The sequence below is a fragment of the Asterias amurensis genome, chromosome 1 (assembly GCF_032118995.1).
Source record: "Asterias amurensis chromosome 1, ASM3211899v1".
Lineage (NCBI taxonomy): Eukaryota > Metazoa > Echinodermata > Asteroidea > Forcipulatida > Asteriidae > Asterias > Asterias amurensis.
In genome coordinates this window covers 10,616,414-10,631,909 of record NC_092648.1, presented here as the reverse complement: position 1 = coordinate 10,631,909, position 15,496 = coordinate 10,616,414, and the positions used below count along the sequence as shown (strand labels likewise).

At 40.2% G+C, this 15,496-nt stretch overlaps 1 protein-coding gene across 4 annotated transcripts in view; it reads right to left on the bottom strand.

The window, feature by feature from the left end:
• LOC139945268 (thrombospondin-1-like) overlaps positions 1-15,496 on the bottom strand; it is a 139,516-nt gene that overhangs the window by 19,085 nt on the left and 104,935 nt on the right. For all 4 annotated transcript variants that reach the window (XM_071942611.1, XM_071942620.1, XM_071942628.1 and 1 more), the window contains 10 exons: positions 15,149-15,267; positions 11,965-12,530; positions 9,667-9,835; positions 6,337-6,695; positions 4,867-4,992; positions 4,275-4,368; positions 3,484-3,642; positions 2,891-3,076; positions 2,007-2,180; positions 84-211 (listed from right to left, as the gene is read on the bottom strand). In XM_071942611.1, the coding sequence (XP_071798712.1) occupies positions 84-211; positions 2,007-2,180; positions 2,891-3,076; positions 3,484-3,642; positions 4,275-4,368; positions 4,867-4,992; positions 6,337-6,695; positions 9,667-9,835; positions 11,965-12,530; positions 15,149-15,224 (2,037 nt within the window). In that variant the 5' untranslated portion in view covers positions 15,225-15,267. The remainder of the gene's footprint in view (positions 1-83; positions 212-2,006; positions 2,181-2,890; positions 3,077-3,483; positions 3,643-4,274; positions 4,369-4,866; positions 4,993-6,336; positions 6,696-9,666; positions 9,836-11,964; positions 12,531-15,148; positions 15,268-15,496) is intronic.

Below are 15,496 nucleotides of genomic sequence, written 5' to 3'. Positions count from 1 at the left end.
CAAAATTTCACATAGACTTTAAGATTATCCAAAAGAATTGCCCTTTGCCAAATGAAAATGGCCTTGCCCTCTCAACTACGTACCTCGTTAATATCGTTGCACACAATTCCGTTTCCTTCATAGCCCACTGGGCAATCCTTACACTCGTAACGGCCATCAGTGAAACTGACGCAATCCACACCGTCAAAACAAGGACTTGACAGGCAGGCATCTGGCGGGAAAACAAACATCAGCAGAAATAAGATATTTTGTAGGTTTGTTAAAGGCAGTGGACACTATATTGGTAGTTACTCAAAATAGTTTTAGCATAAAACCTTTCTTGGTAACAAGTAATGGGGAGAGGGTATAAAACATTGTGAGAAACGACTTCCTCTGAAGAAAGAAGTTTTCGAGAAAGAAGTAATTTTCCACGAATTTGTTTTAGAGACCTCAGATTTAGAACTTGAGGTCTCAAAATCAACCATCTAAACGCACACAACTTCGTGTGACAAGGGTGTTTTTTCATTCATTATTATCTCGCAACTTCGATGACCGATTGAGCTCAAATTTTCTCAGGTTTGTTATTTTATGCATATGTTGAGATACAGCAACTGTGAAGGCTAGTCTTTGACAATTACCAATAGTGTCCACTGCCTTTAAACCGCGGAAAATAAATGAAACGAGATGGGTGAACAGGAAGTGTCTCAATTCGCGCCAGACTACGCCTTATTCCATCTGGCACGGTCAGTTATAGTTGATTTCAAAGACAATTAGGATCGTTAGGGAAGTTTTCAACACAAAGAGTGCCCTTTGCAAAAGAATTACAGTCATGAGAGAGAAAGAAAGTTATATGAAAATGCAAAGATATTGAAGGGATATGATTGGGCATTTGAAAGTATCGAATCATTGTCGAGTTCGAAACATTATAAAGACTACGTTCTATCAAACAAATTGATCGGTACAAATCACTTATTCAATCGTTACTTAATCTGCCCAGGTCGAACACATATCATCTTTCGCATGATTTTCAATTACTTTAAAATCAGTTTCTACGAATACAGTACTGTGCTTTAGATCTCCTATGACAATTTGCTTGATTCAATAATCAACTGAAACAAAACCTGATATTTCCCCATAATTGTTGCCAACTTTTCTTCCATATGTCCTTTGATCGACCGCCATCTTCCCGTTGATCGGTGCCTTTGATCAGGTCTCCAGATACTACACTGTTATTGTATATTCTGTTGAAATTTCATTGATACCTTGCCATACAATGCATCAAAACCCATGTTCTCCAGACGACCATCGGAGCATACTGATCGAAACGTTGAGATGTCAACCACCGGTTCATTTCAGAACCACCACTTCTTAAGAGAGACTAAGACAGGGTGCTAATGCAAACATCACCATAGATGGATTGCACATACGCCTCTCTTAATATTTATGCATGATGTACGTCACAATGCTAACCCAAAACGAGGCGATGGGCGCTGCCACTGCAAGTGATGGGGGACTTGCGCCCATAGCCTCATTTTGGGTAAGAATTATGACGTCATGCATAAATATTAAGAGAGGCGTATAGCGTCATCGAACGCGTGGTACGCACTGTGCACAACTCTCAGCCAATGAAAGCCTTTCACGAGTGAACATTTCATCAAAGATGGCGGTCAATGACGTCATCAACAATCCATCTATCAATGGGTGCGTTCGTTTAGCTTCCCTGGGTCTACCCTGCGGTGCTCACTCGGGTGAGCCCCTGACAAGAGCTAAACGAACGACCACTCACCGCTCTCGTAGTGACGTCGTTTACCTGGGGCCAGCCCCCAAGTGACCCACTCCACAAGCAGGGCACTGGGGGCTGACCCGGGTGAGCCCCTGGAATGACGTCAAAAGCTATTCGAACGCACCGGGGCAGACCGGGGATGACCCAGGGAAGCTAAACGAACGCACCCATACTCTCAGCAAAGTTTCAAATCCTACCATGAATTAATATCATTAATATTATTATATATTCTGTTGATGCTTACCGACCGGGCATGGCCATTCATTGCACATGCGTCTATTGTTGGTTGACCCAAGACAGTCGCTTCCACCGAAGGCTGGGGCAGGACTGTCACAGAATCGGTTGCGTTCTTGCCATCCACCGTCGCATGTCTTGGTACACCCGGTAAACTCAGACCACAAGCCCCACTTTCCATCAACTGAAAAGGGAATCAAAATTAACAATGAAAAGTTAAGACTTTGACAACAAAAATGTTCATTGAAAGGGAATTATTACAGGTTTTCACAGGCAATGTCAGCAAAAATATCAAAGAGGTGATTCTGTTTTGCATTCAGTTTCGAATTCGTGCAAACCTGACTCCTCCTTCTCATTTAGATTCGTTTCAGACAATCTATTTCATCGATGGTCATTCAAGATTATTATATTTTTACCATTCATTTGAATTTCTACTGCCTCTTTACAACACCGCTGAAGATGGTTGACCAGCCCGTGCTGCTGTTTTTGTCAAAATTGAAAGATCTTTGCGACCAAATGTATTTAAAAACCATATTTTCCCAGTGAGTATGCTTAAAACTGTTCAAATCAAATAATACTCCGTATGGCCGTTGAATGCTGATCTAACAGAGCATTCATTTTCAAACGAAATGGAATGAGCCGGATGTTAATTGAATGGTTTTTTTTAATTGACCAGGAAAATCTATGCTAGTGATTTTTAAGTAGATGGATAATTCTTTTTTTTTGCCATCAAGATCATTCTGCATTTAGGTTCGTTAGAACTGTGATTTGCTAACATATTGTAAATAAGGAAGACTGCATTACTTATTAATCAACATAATTAATTCCTGTTATCTTGAATTTGTCTTTGTTGACATATTTTTTTGATAAAAACTGAACACATTTCTTTTTTACCGGGACAAGGGGGTCTATGGCACGGTCTCTCCTCTCTTCCGGCCCCGTCGGCCTCGCCAGTGCAGCGGCGGCCTCCGTTCTTCGGTCTTGGTGAATTGCACGATCGCATTCGGCTTTCTGTTCCATTACCGCAGGTTACTGCACAAGACCACGGGGTGAAATTACTCCAACCACCATCAATAATTTCTGTTAAAGAAAAAACACAAATAGAAACAATTTGAACGAACAATAATCTATCAGATCATCTTCATACAAAGGTTGCGTTTTAGCAAGTTTTAGTTATTTCGTTGTTGGCATGTACTTTGACATATATTAACATATCTCTGTAAGTTTGAGTGGACACACAATTTTCTGATTCGGAATTTGAATTTTTAACGAATCGGTCTAAAATTGTGAAATTTCCGGCGGATACAGAACTTTGATCAATATCAGTCGTTGATTATTTTGTAATTCAACACAAACACAACTGAGCAGCATTTGGGAAATAACATGTTACCAAGAACATGTTTCTCAAAAGAATTCCGCAACTTGGTACAAAACTTCTGTATTATAAAATAAAGTGAGGGAGTATTAAAGATCAAAGCATGAATTACCAATGCAGGGATCGAGGTAGCAGATTCTGGTTTCAACATCGTTCCCATTGCACTCAAACTGTGTTCTGTCGCACGACCGTCCACGATGCTGCATACCCTGTCCACAGGTCGCTGAGCACGAGGTCCACTCTGCCCAATCGCTCCATCCGAGGTTGTCATCTGATACAGAGAGTTTAAAAAAAAGTGTTAAGCATGCGATTTTCGCGTCAAAATCAAAACAGCAGACAGGTGAGATTGGCACTTTAAATCACTGTACAAAGAGGCGATTTATATAGGTAAGCATTCTTCAGGATCACGTTGTATTTTTCAAATAATATATAGTTTAATACTAATAATGGCTTCTTATGAAGCGCTCAAATTCTTCACTCAGTGACGCTCAAGGCGCTTTAACAATGTTTTTTTTTCCCCGCAAGGTATGTTGGACTACGTTTGAATTATGAGATCTACTCCTTTTACATAGCACCATGTAATGGTTTTCAAGGTGCTGTGGCGCAATATCCTGCCAATAAAACCAGGAACACCAGGGCGAACTCCTTCTCTTTAGGAACTGGTTTCTTTTACGTGTGTTACACAACACACGGGACCAGCGGCTTTACGTCCCATCCGAAAGAAGATCCCCAAGAATAATATGTGAATATTCAAGCGTGAATGCCTTTTCTTTATGGCGATTGCATGGAACTGTTTGCCTGTAAGTTTCCTTATATGAAATAGACCTTAGAGTTGTCTGATTAACCAGCAAAACTAATATAAACCAAGTAAATAAAACAAAATTATAGTAATGTTGGACTTACAGGGACATGTTTCGCAGCAATCTCCTTCTCGGATGATCGGGTTTGTACATTTTCCTGGTCTGCATTTAATAGTCGAACACTCTACCACGGGTATCTGTGCATTGCAGAACATTAATGGATACCATTAATAACATTATGTGTATGTAATAAGTGTATTGTGTATTGATGATTATGATTTTAATTGAAAATAATTTCATTTGCGACATTTTAATTTGTAAATTTTTTATAATAATTACAATTTCAACACCCGGCTTTTTTCATTTTGTTTGAAAATTATTGCTCCGTTGAATCAGCATTCATCAGTCTGAATGAGTTATTTAATTTCAAAAGTTTGAGTATATTAGGGAAAAATGCAGGAATTTGAATACCTGTTAATGAAACTGAAGGTTTATTGTTGCTGTAATTGGCCGGGATACTTTTTGTAAACTATCTTTAACAAAACATGGTTTTAAATTGTTAAGTTACGCAACTTAAAGGGTAACCTATACGTTTGTATCACATAGTTTGCATCTGGGCAAGTTTGTAGTGAAATATAGGGGGAAATAACTTGATCATCAATAATCGATAACAAATAATTATGACGTGACCGTACCCCTGAGTCCATGCTGCACTCGCACGACTTGCATTTGTCAACCTTGAAGACGGCTCCGGCCTCGTAAAATGACTTCATGTACCAACAGCCATTGAGGGTGGGCCAATCTGGGGGCTTCTGGTGCTCCTGTTTAGAGAGAAGAACAAGAAATAATTAAAATAAAGAACGACAATCACTCGCTGATGTTTCCTGAAAGGAATATAAGTATATTCTATACTATATGGGATTTTAGGCATTACGCAGATAATGTTCTTTAGAAAACTGTCTTGCTTTATATTCTAGAGTAGATTCATCGAAATTCGGGAGACTTCTCAGTTCTGAAAAGAACTGTCCTGCTTTATAACTACTAGATAGTTAGATATGAAAGAAGATATGAAAATAGGCAGGGTACGACTACATTTGCTCGAGGATTGTGGGAACTTCTCGTTATTAACTTCACTACCGCGGAGTGAGTTCTTAGTTGCAATAAGGAGATGCTACTTTTTGAATGGGTTTATTGCAGAAAGCATCAAAATATGGACATAAACAGTCCGTACGGAATACTGAAAACGCCCAAGCACCACTAACATGCTGATTGAACGGCTGATTTTGAAAGGAGGAAAACATGTGAATTTTGGTTAGGACCTGAGCCAAACACGTGTGATTTGAACTTGAGGTTCGAACTGAATAAGTAAGTTATTGATTGTAACATTATGTTTTCTTGTCATTGGACACATCCAGGGGAAGTGCCAGGTGTACATAGACGGAAATGCCAACTGTAGGCGTACGGAGGCCACTCGCTTTCATTCATTTGAACACACGTTCGTGGTATTGTTTTTTTATATTACAAATGATACCTGCTGTAAACCTATACCCGTTTGGCCGTCATTATATGAGGTTAAACAATGGAAACGTGCATGCATGTACGCGCCTAGCCTGAACTTAATGACGTCACACTTAGAGTCTCTTGAATTACGCCAGAGATCTTCCGTTTGGGCCCATGTACATAATCACCTTTTACCTTGCATCATTTCACATGTGCTTCATGTTCTGGAGATTCGCAGTTAAGTCTGACCTTCATGTGTATACATATACAAAACAAATACCTGTCCTTATCGGATAAGGACAGGGGAACAGTCAATTACGCGCCGCGCACAACTCTCAGCAAATGACAGGACTGACCCCAGTGAGGGCGCTGTTTTTTGGTACTGTAACCAAGCTCTGTATTGAGAGAGTTGCGACAAGGAGGGACCAGTTTTCTTTGGTCACGTGGTTGCTGGACGCCATGTTGTCTCAAAATGCAACATAACCCAACGGGCAGACTAGTCTGGCGACCCGCGTTCGCCCATGCGTGGGGAACACAATGACTTCTAATCGCAAGTTGTCCTAACTCTCCCAATACACGGCTCTGACTGTAACGTTACTACGTGCAAAGGATTTATATACAAATAAAAAACGGTCTGAACAACAACTTTTGAAAAATATACTTACAATGTGTTCAATTTGATTCCAGATCTCGTCGTATCCTTCGGACAATACCTGCACCTGATTGTTGAGGTTATTGATCTGATCACACGTCAAAGCACACATTCCCTTCAGTGTTCCCTCCGTTGGTGGCGCGTTAGGGTGCACGAAGTCTGAGTTGGTGAGGGGAGGGGTGAAAGGGGGATCATAAGGGATGGGTGGGGGCATGACACCCTGGTTGGGGTCATTGCTATGGCTTCCGAAGCTCACACCGTGGCTGGGGATGTTGCTCTCGGGACGGTTGATGTTGCTGGCGTCGGCGCTGTCGCTGTGGGTTATGCTTGCTCCGTTGGTTCCTGATGCACTTTCAGGTCCAGGCATAGACGCTGAGGACAGAAAGAAAAGACGAAATACTAAATAGAAAGGAAATCAAAGTAATGTAATTTGTTTCCTGAAACGTCTAACGTAACTTTATCCTTTTTTGACGCATGATTTAAAACAACTAATCTTCTGTTTTTATTAACGAGGACTTTTGGACTCGCAGAAGAGTCCCTGGCCTGTTAGTTAAAAATGAAAACTTAGTTGCAGGGTCTCACTCGTATAGATGTTAAGGCTGGTTCTGAAATATATCACATATTAATAAGAATGTAATGCTTTCAATTTTAAATCGAATTCAAATTATGATGACTGAATGTGGGTTCGATCCCGTACTGACACGTATGTCATTGACTAAGGCACTTAACCATAATTGCTTCTCTTAACCTAGGTGTGTAAACGGAAACTTAAGATGGGCTGCACTTACTGTATTGTGTTGAACTAACAGTACATATCTGCGCTATTTTGAGCAGCATGGGGTTGTGCGCACCACAAGGAAGTTCGGAAAGTTTGAGGATGTTAGTAAGCCTGGAAAACAGGGACAGCTATGTTTCTGTACTTATGTCTCTGTATAAATGGGACACACTCTTGGGTGCAGACGCCATTCAAAAATAACCGACCTCCAAAAACATCTGGTTTTCAAAATGTAGCACAATAGTAAAGTAAACCGCACGTGCTAACTTTACTGTGACATTAGTTACCGTCTGAACTTTTCTTTCAGAGAAGACAAATTATAAATTGCCAGACCTTGTAAACAGCTGACAAATTTGCGGTGATCGTGATCATGTTTTACGAGGCGTTACATTATTGATAACATTCGTTGGAGTGCTTTGGTCGAGCACAGCTGGGGTTCATGATGTATTGGAGTGATGTGCTCATGTTTAACACTCATGTGACAAGGACATAGGGGGTGGTGTGGGCGGAGTCAAGATAATGTCGTTAACCTTAAGGATCAAGGCTTTACGATCTTTTTAGTGAATTTGAGTTGAAGTAACCGATGAGGAAAAACATAGAAGTCAGCTCTAACCGACTCCCCGAACGAGTGAGACGAACCAGGTGGAAACCAAGGAAATCTGTGTCTAATTTCACTGAGCTGTTTAAAGCAGAAAATACTGAATATTAATATTTTGCTTTTACTCTTTCACCGATGTGCGTTAGCGCTGTATTCACACCCTTCTGCTAAGCAAAAATGAGCAGGATACCACTCACGAATTGTACATGTGACATTGTCTTTTGGGTGGTAACCGTATTCAGGTAAGCACAAGTATTTAGAGCTTAGCTGCCTTTTGTACTTAAGCAGCTCTATTGAATTGGGCCGGCCCCGTAAGTCAGAACACTTCAAAGATTGTGTATTTTTTAATTTGCTTGCAATAATTTTTGGCTTGCTGTACAATAAAATAAAACACAAGAACTGGGCGTTTCCCCTGCAGTTTTCTGTTGATTGAAATCACTATAGATGTATTTCGAAATCCCTTCTGAGTTTCATGTCTTGGGAAACCCTTGCCCGTCACCATTTGATTGTCGCTCCTAATATTATAGGCTTTTCTGAGCTTAGTCTGTTTTATGCAAGTTGCGGAATGAATCTTGATTATGAAGTGAGATTTGTCATTTTTTTTTCCACTGAAAGAATTGAATGAACAAGTTCAAACAACGAAACATTGACTAGAGCGGGGGTTGAACCTACCGCCTCTGATTTAACGTGCCAGCGCTTTATACAACACAAGTTGCCGCTCTCACTATTCTGTCAATATGTTCCGCGGTGCCAGTCAAAAGCCATCCAACAATTTAGCTCTACCTTAGAAACACCACACAGTTTGCACTACTGTAAAAATCACACATGCACATTTCAATTCGGCCTAATCATAATAAAATCATTATTCAATTATGCTGGCCTAAATGTAGATTTACGGTCTTTCAATACCCACAGCTTATTTTTAAACCCTTATTTTACGATCAAATTACTGCAGGATCAGCATAAAACAAGTCACGGTTTGTGCTGGACGTGTTCAACCTCAGAAGTGACTCATTAGAAAAGCTCCATAAAGTACAGTGGATATTTATTGGTCCTCAAAATAAACTTAGGTGACAACAGTTATCTTGGGGTGCATGATATTCCAGTATACGGAGTAATTAAGTAATAGATTCTGGTAATTGACAGGTAATCCTCGAGTTAAAGGAATAATTGATCGAGGTGTTCAAACACAGATGACATTCAAGCATAGGCGGGGCTCCGGAACGTGCCTGTTAAACTGGGACAGGGCACAGACTATAAATACTAGGACTGGTACGTGAGCAAAAGTAGCTTTAACAAAAATGATATTAATAGGATAATAAATCAGTTTGAAGTTTCAAACTTCGTGGATTGTACACAGGGTATTATGAATTAGGTCACCTTCATAAATCATTGTCACATTGTGAAAATGTGTTCGCGTCGATCCCAGGTCATGTATTTAACGATGTGTTCCGTCTCAATGTGCCACCAGCGAGTAACAAAAACAAATCAACAATGGAGTCGTTTACCCATGGCCAGCAATTTACTGGTAGAAACATATTAGCCTTTGTTGTTCAAAAGGAATGTTATTGTTCTTTCAGAATCGTTTCACATGAAGGAGTGCACAAGGTTCCTTTTATACGAAATATTCCGCTAGCGTAGGTTTCTGCCGTAGGTAGGTTGCTACGAACTTTCACAATGTTCGAGAAATATTCGCGAGGAAATGTGAACAAAATGCTGGCTTCCATACGAAGCTCATTTTGTAATATTTTACAAACATTGAGGACATTTCCTCAGGAATGTTTTTTTTTATGTCGTGTGAAAAGGGGCTTTATACAACCATTGAGAGTATTTCGCCAGAATTGTTGGTGTTTACGTCGTAAGAAAAATTTTTTAACAACCATTGAGAAAATTTCGCCAGGAATGTTTATTTTAACCTCGTGTGAAAAGGGCTTTTAGTTGTAAAAAAAAAAACCTTGAGGAAAACTCACCATCCCCGATCTGACTCGGTTGCGAATCCTCCACCGATGGGATAGGGTAGCTGCTAGCGTAGCTCAGCTGTGAGGACGATGCAAACCCAAGATCCATCACGCATCCCTGGCTAATTAACACATCGTTGGTACTTGTGCGGAAGGCAAACTTTACAGTGGCCAGGGTGCCCTGTTATAGAAAGAGAGACACATACAAATCAATATTCATAAAATAATAAATACCATTAACCATTTTAGAAGACACTTCACGAATGAATGAAGATACCTTTCATTGTTCATTACGCAAAATCAACATATTTTTGCTTTACTTAGAATCATCTCTAACTTCTTCCGGGTCGATAGACTTAGGTCAATGTAGAAGTGTAACCCAACTGGTGAACGAGATGTTTTGTTTTCGTCTGTTCTATGAAAGAACGGGTAAAAGGGACGGTGTGGCAGGGGATTATGTGTGCTACCACGGAGATTTCAACCTAGAACTTTTAGAGATTAAATCAAATGAAAAAAAAAATCATCTAAAATAAAATTCAGCCGCTTAAAAGCACAACATAAACGAATTTCATACATAAAATCAACACATTATTACTTGCAATGCACCCTGACAACAAGTACAAATGTCATTTTTATAAATGGGTGAAACCATAGATCAACATACGTCGAGCACTGCGGCCAACATACCACCCCGTCTTGACCGCGAATCACTCAACGCGTAAATAACGATCCGGAAGGAATTGCAATTCCACAAAATTAAAGTTCATGAAAAGGAAAGTGACCCATCGGGGCCAACAGCAGACAACCCAATAGGAATCATGGAAGATTGCTTCCTCAGTTAAGAAATACCACTCGCTGACAGAAGCTTTCATTGCTCGCTCTTTAATATCCTTCGTGGAAATTAATGACAGACGAAGCTACAACCTGACTGACCGCTGAAGGTTCACTTGCTTCTCTGGGAGTACAGAAAACTCTCATCGAATGTGATCTTTTCTATACGTTTTTCTAAGAAGTGTGTTCAACTATAACATTCGTTTTGACAAGTGGAGTTATTGATCACGATGTTATTATTCTAGATGCACAGATGTGAGTTTGTGTTGTTTATTATTACAGGCAAATGCCAAGGAACGTTTTAAGACGAGACTACACGAATGTGGTCTTAAACAGAGTGTTGAATTTCATTCCTGTTTTATTTGTTAACAGGACCAAGGAACGATTCTGCTTTTGAGATTTAACGAAAGTTTTTGTTTAAAGGCACAGTACACGTTTGGTAAGTGTCAGAGACCAGTGTTCTCACTTGGTGTATCCCATCAGAAGCATAAAATAACAAGCCTGTGAAAATTTGGGCTCAAATGGTCATCGAATTGAGAGAAAATGATGAAAGAAAAAACACCCTTGTTGGACGAATTTGTGTGCTTTCAGATGGGAGAAAGTGAGAAATTACTTCTTTCTCAAAAACTACGTTACTTCAGAGGGAGTCGTTCCCCACAATGTTTTATACTATCGACAACTCTCCAATGCTCGTTACCAAGTAAGCTTTTAAAATAATATTTGTTATGAGTAATTAACAAACATGTACCTTCCCTTTTAAAGTTTGATTTTTTGAAGGGAAGGGGGCATTATCACTTTAAAAATCCAATAGCAATACAAACATCCTTGGTTAGAAGTACACAGCAGCTTTCGATAGTATTGTAAAGCATCTTGAGAATATTTTGTTGATGGAAAATACATCTTTTTCGTTATCCCCCAACATATGTGTCTGGCAAACGTTACTGTCAGAAACGTTTCTCAGATTGTGTATTCCAGTTAAGGATTATATTCTGAATGCGTGGACATAACCGCTCTGGATTCTCAGCGATATCGCCCAGGTTAGTTTTGTTTTATATATCTACATTTCTATAGCAGTAAATCTACCTAACGGTTACAAACAAAACAAAGGTTTACTTTGCCTATAGATAGGTTCTTTAAAACAAAAACTGTTTGTTTTCTTCTTTAAAGCCACAGACCCTTCCCAAGTGTTGTCCTGTAGATATATTGTAACTTGAGCCTTCACTACGCCAGACATGGGGTTAAAGTTGTAAAAATTAAGAGTCTACACAACACTAGTGTTTGAACCTACTGAACTCAAAAGGGTCATTCATCACACAGAGAAGCTGAGACGTCCATAGATACGTCATAAGGTTTCGTCCATGGTCAATGTTAAATAAAGATATATGGATTTAATTACATCCTCAACATGCCATCCTAAGTCTGGCCAATCCTATAAATAAACACTGTATCCTCCAAAAGCTGACGGTCATTTTTACTCACCTTGAAATCGGAGACGTTATTAAGTCCAGTGACGCCTTTGCCAAGACGAAGTTTCATGTTGTCTGAGGGCATGTCGACGTAAAAGGACGACGGTAGAATCTTCAGGCCGATAAGCTGGCAGTCCATGTAAAGGGTGACCAGGTTCCCCCGGACGTCCAGCACGAAGGTGTGTAACTCGTTGTCCGATTTTTCGATGTTGAGCGGCGAGAATTCCACAGAGTTCTCCCGGGGCTCTCCGGAGCCGAACTCGGCGTACTGCACCACGGCCACGTCGTTCCTCCGGTCCACGTGGAACCCGAAACCGCGGGTCCTACCGTTGGATCGGTCGATCGAGACTATCGTGCCGCGGTTCTTACTGTCCTGTGAGACGGTGGCTATCAACATGAAGCCCTCGTCTTCCCTCATGGATGCCAGAAGTCTTTCCAGGGTGCTCTGGTCTGTACCCAGGTCTCGCTCCATGGGTCTCATTTTGAAGGCTTGGTTGCCATCTGGTGTTTTGGTTTCTCTGATACCCGGCGTTCTCCCTGAAATGCCGGCTGCATTTATGACGTCAATTTCATCAAACGCTGCGAGAGGAATGAACAATGCATTAATGGTGGCAGTTTCTTACAATGTCTCTGAATCGATGTTACATTCGCATCAAGGGATAAATATTATTATTTTGGTTTTCTCTTCCAACGATGTGTGTAAGCACTTTACACACTTCCGAGATCTTCCGTATATTTCCGAGCTCTAGCTACCGGGCAATCTCGGTGGTCTATAGTTGGTAGGACATCTACGCTAGATTGGCAACGGTGGGTCTCGAATCCCACCCGAGTAGTACGCCTGCGGCGATTTGTTTTCCCACTAAATTCGGGAAGGTGGGTCTATATACAGTGCTTACACAAATCGGTTTAAAAGTCAAACCAAATAATATAATTTGTCTCTTAAGCGTTACTAAAATTAAACAATTAAATGTAGAACAATTTCAGCTTAAAGGAACATCATGGGATACTATTTTGCCTTTCATTACATTTCCTTGTGCTATAATTGGAAAGCTACGGCACAACTTTGCCGCCATTTTCATAGCCCATAATGACATTATAGATAAGGCATCTTTCAAGGCGTTTACCTTAAAACCAACAGTCGCTCACATCCGCAATGGTATTAGCCCTATTTCACGAATTAACAATAAGACTTGGTGGATTATGTATACTTTCTTCATAACTACATTTATCCACCGTTGCATTACTAGCTAAGCGATTTGTCGCTAACCTCGTGATCATAATTGAAACCGTAAGCAAAGAAGGCTGCACAAAAATAATTAACTCCAAAAATTGGACCTAGTTCTGTCTGTGAAGGAATGTCTAGTCACACAGCATGGAAGTACAGCGATATACAACGACCTTATCAAAATGGAAACAGCTATGAAACTTGAGCTAATAGAACACTAATGATGTTGTTAAACCATAACTCTTTTTCAATGTCGAAAAAGGAACTGGCGCTTTGTGTGGGATCACAGTCTGCACCTAGGTCAGGCTCAGGGTCGTCTAGTGTAACAGTTTGAACTGGAATTAGAATTTGTAACTTGGAATGTGTGCATTTTGTTTGAAATATTTTTCGTTCAGCCATTGGGATGTAGGCCATATAAACCGGGAATTAGTTTAAAGATGAGCGAAGTTTATGATAAACCTGGACTGCGTGGCCTGGGACAGTTGAAATTGTGGCACATAATAATCCCGAACACATGTACTGCATGGCCTGAGAAAGTATAATTTAGGATAAATGAAATGCTGAAATTGGTACGAGCCGCGATGATGGGAAAGTGTTCCAATCTGTGGCATAGAACTTACAGGTACTAAACCCTCTTTTGAGAACATCACAACACAGCATGTCCGAGAGTACTACATTATGTTAATACCTTCGTTTAAACTAAAACAACCGCCAGTTTCCTTGGAAAGACAGATAGGTTCCGACAAACGAACATTAAAAAGTGTCAATTGACCCTTTTGTAATTATGAGCAAACCGACGCATCAATTACATTCACTTAAAATTAATGGTTACATTATCTGAATACAAAAATAGGATAGCTACATCAGAAATAATATCAACACAAACAAAACTATGATTTTCATTTTTATATCATGGCAACTGCGATGACTTTAGTAAAACGAAGTCAGAGACGTCGCAAGTGCGATGGACTGGAGGTTTGCGATTTCATCGTAAGTGTGACAGCGATGATCGCCAACGGGGATTTTAGTGAAATCGGCCCGGGACTAGTGTGAGAAATTTGACAAATATATGTTTGCCAGTACTGAATATTTTAAGGTGCTTGTCTGGAAGATTGTGTCACGAAATGAGGTCATAACGACCCGTGTTAAAAACGGCAATCTAGAGGTAATACACTGTTGTGGTTTTGTAAATAAACGGCCTGTTCCTACTCCTGTTTTTGTTCTGGTTGTTTTGTGTGCATTTTATTGTACGGCGCTTTGAAACGGTATTAAATTGCTTTGTTAATGCAGTCAAGTTACGTTTAAGTTATACCACTAACGTATACTGTTTGTAGCATTTCTCAATACAATTTGTCACATATCTATTGTAGTAAAGCCTGTGACTGTTTTACTTAGCAGAAAAAGTGTGATTTGTTTGTTCAGCTTGACGGGAAAATAATGTGCACGTTTCTCGATACGCCGTACAAAAGTCTACATAACATGCCTTACTTTGTTGAAACGGGCATAACAAAACAAGCAACTGGACGAATGAATTATCCTAATTGTTCTTCTATGACCAAGTGATCGCCTAAAGACATTGACAATGTTGGTTTTTATTTCAGACATAAGCTTCAACCGTTAGGGTTCTGCCACAATGGCCGAGGAACGGCTACATGCAACCCGTCTCCCCACAATACAACTAAACATGATCATGCCACCAAGTAAATCGCAACTACAAATTTGTATTTGTAGTTGGTCACAAGGGACCAATGCTTAACAAAACTTAACTACACCATCATGTTGGGAACTAGAAAGACCCAGCACATAGATTCAACCGCCACAGGGGGAACTCCAGTAAACAAACTTCACACAATAATGTACCAATCAAACAAACTCCACACATTTATGAACCAACCCCTTTCCAGACTTTTTGTCAATATTGATGTGAAATGTAACTGCTACTTTTGTAGTGCCATTAATACTGTTTACCTACCTGTTGTAAACTCGCACTGGAGCAGTGAGCACATGAGGCAAACGGCAACCACGTACGGAAGTGTGTTCCGTCCCATGTTGACGCGGTGCTCCTTCAACACGGTGGTATTTGAATCACACCTAAAATCAGAAAAGGAAAACGAAACAGATTTGGGTTATTAAAAAACAACATAGTTCACAAGTTATGCACAGCCCTTTCGTACAAGCTCCGTCACCGAATCATACCAACACAGTACAACTGATCCATCACCAACACACGCTTAACGGCACCGGACACGTTTGGTAATTGCCAAAGACCAGTATTCTCACTAGGTGTGTCCCAACATATGCGTAAAATAACAAATCTGTG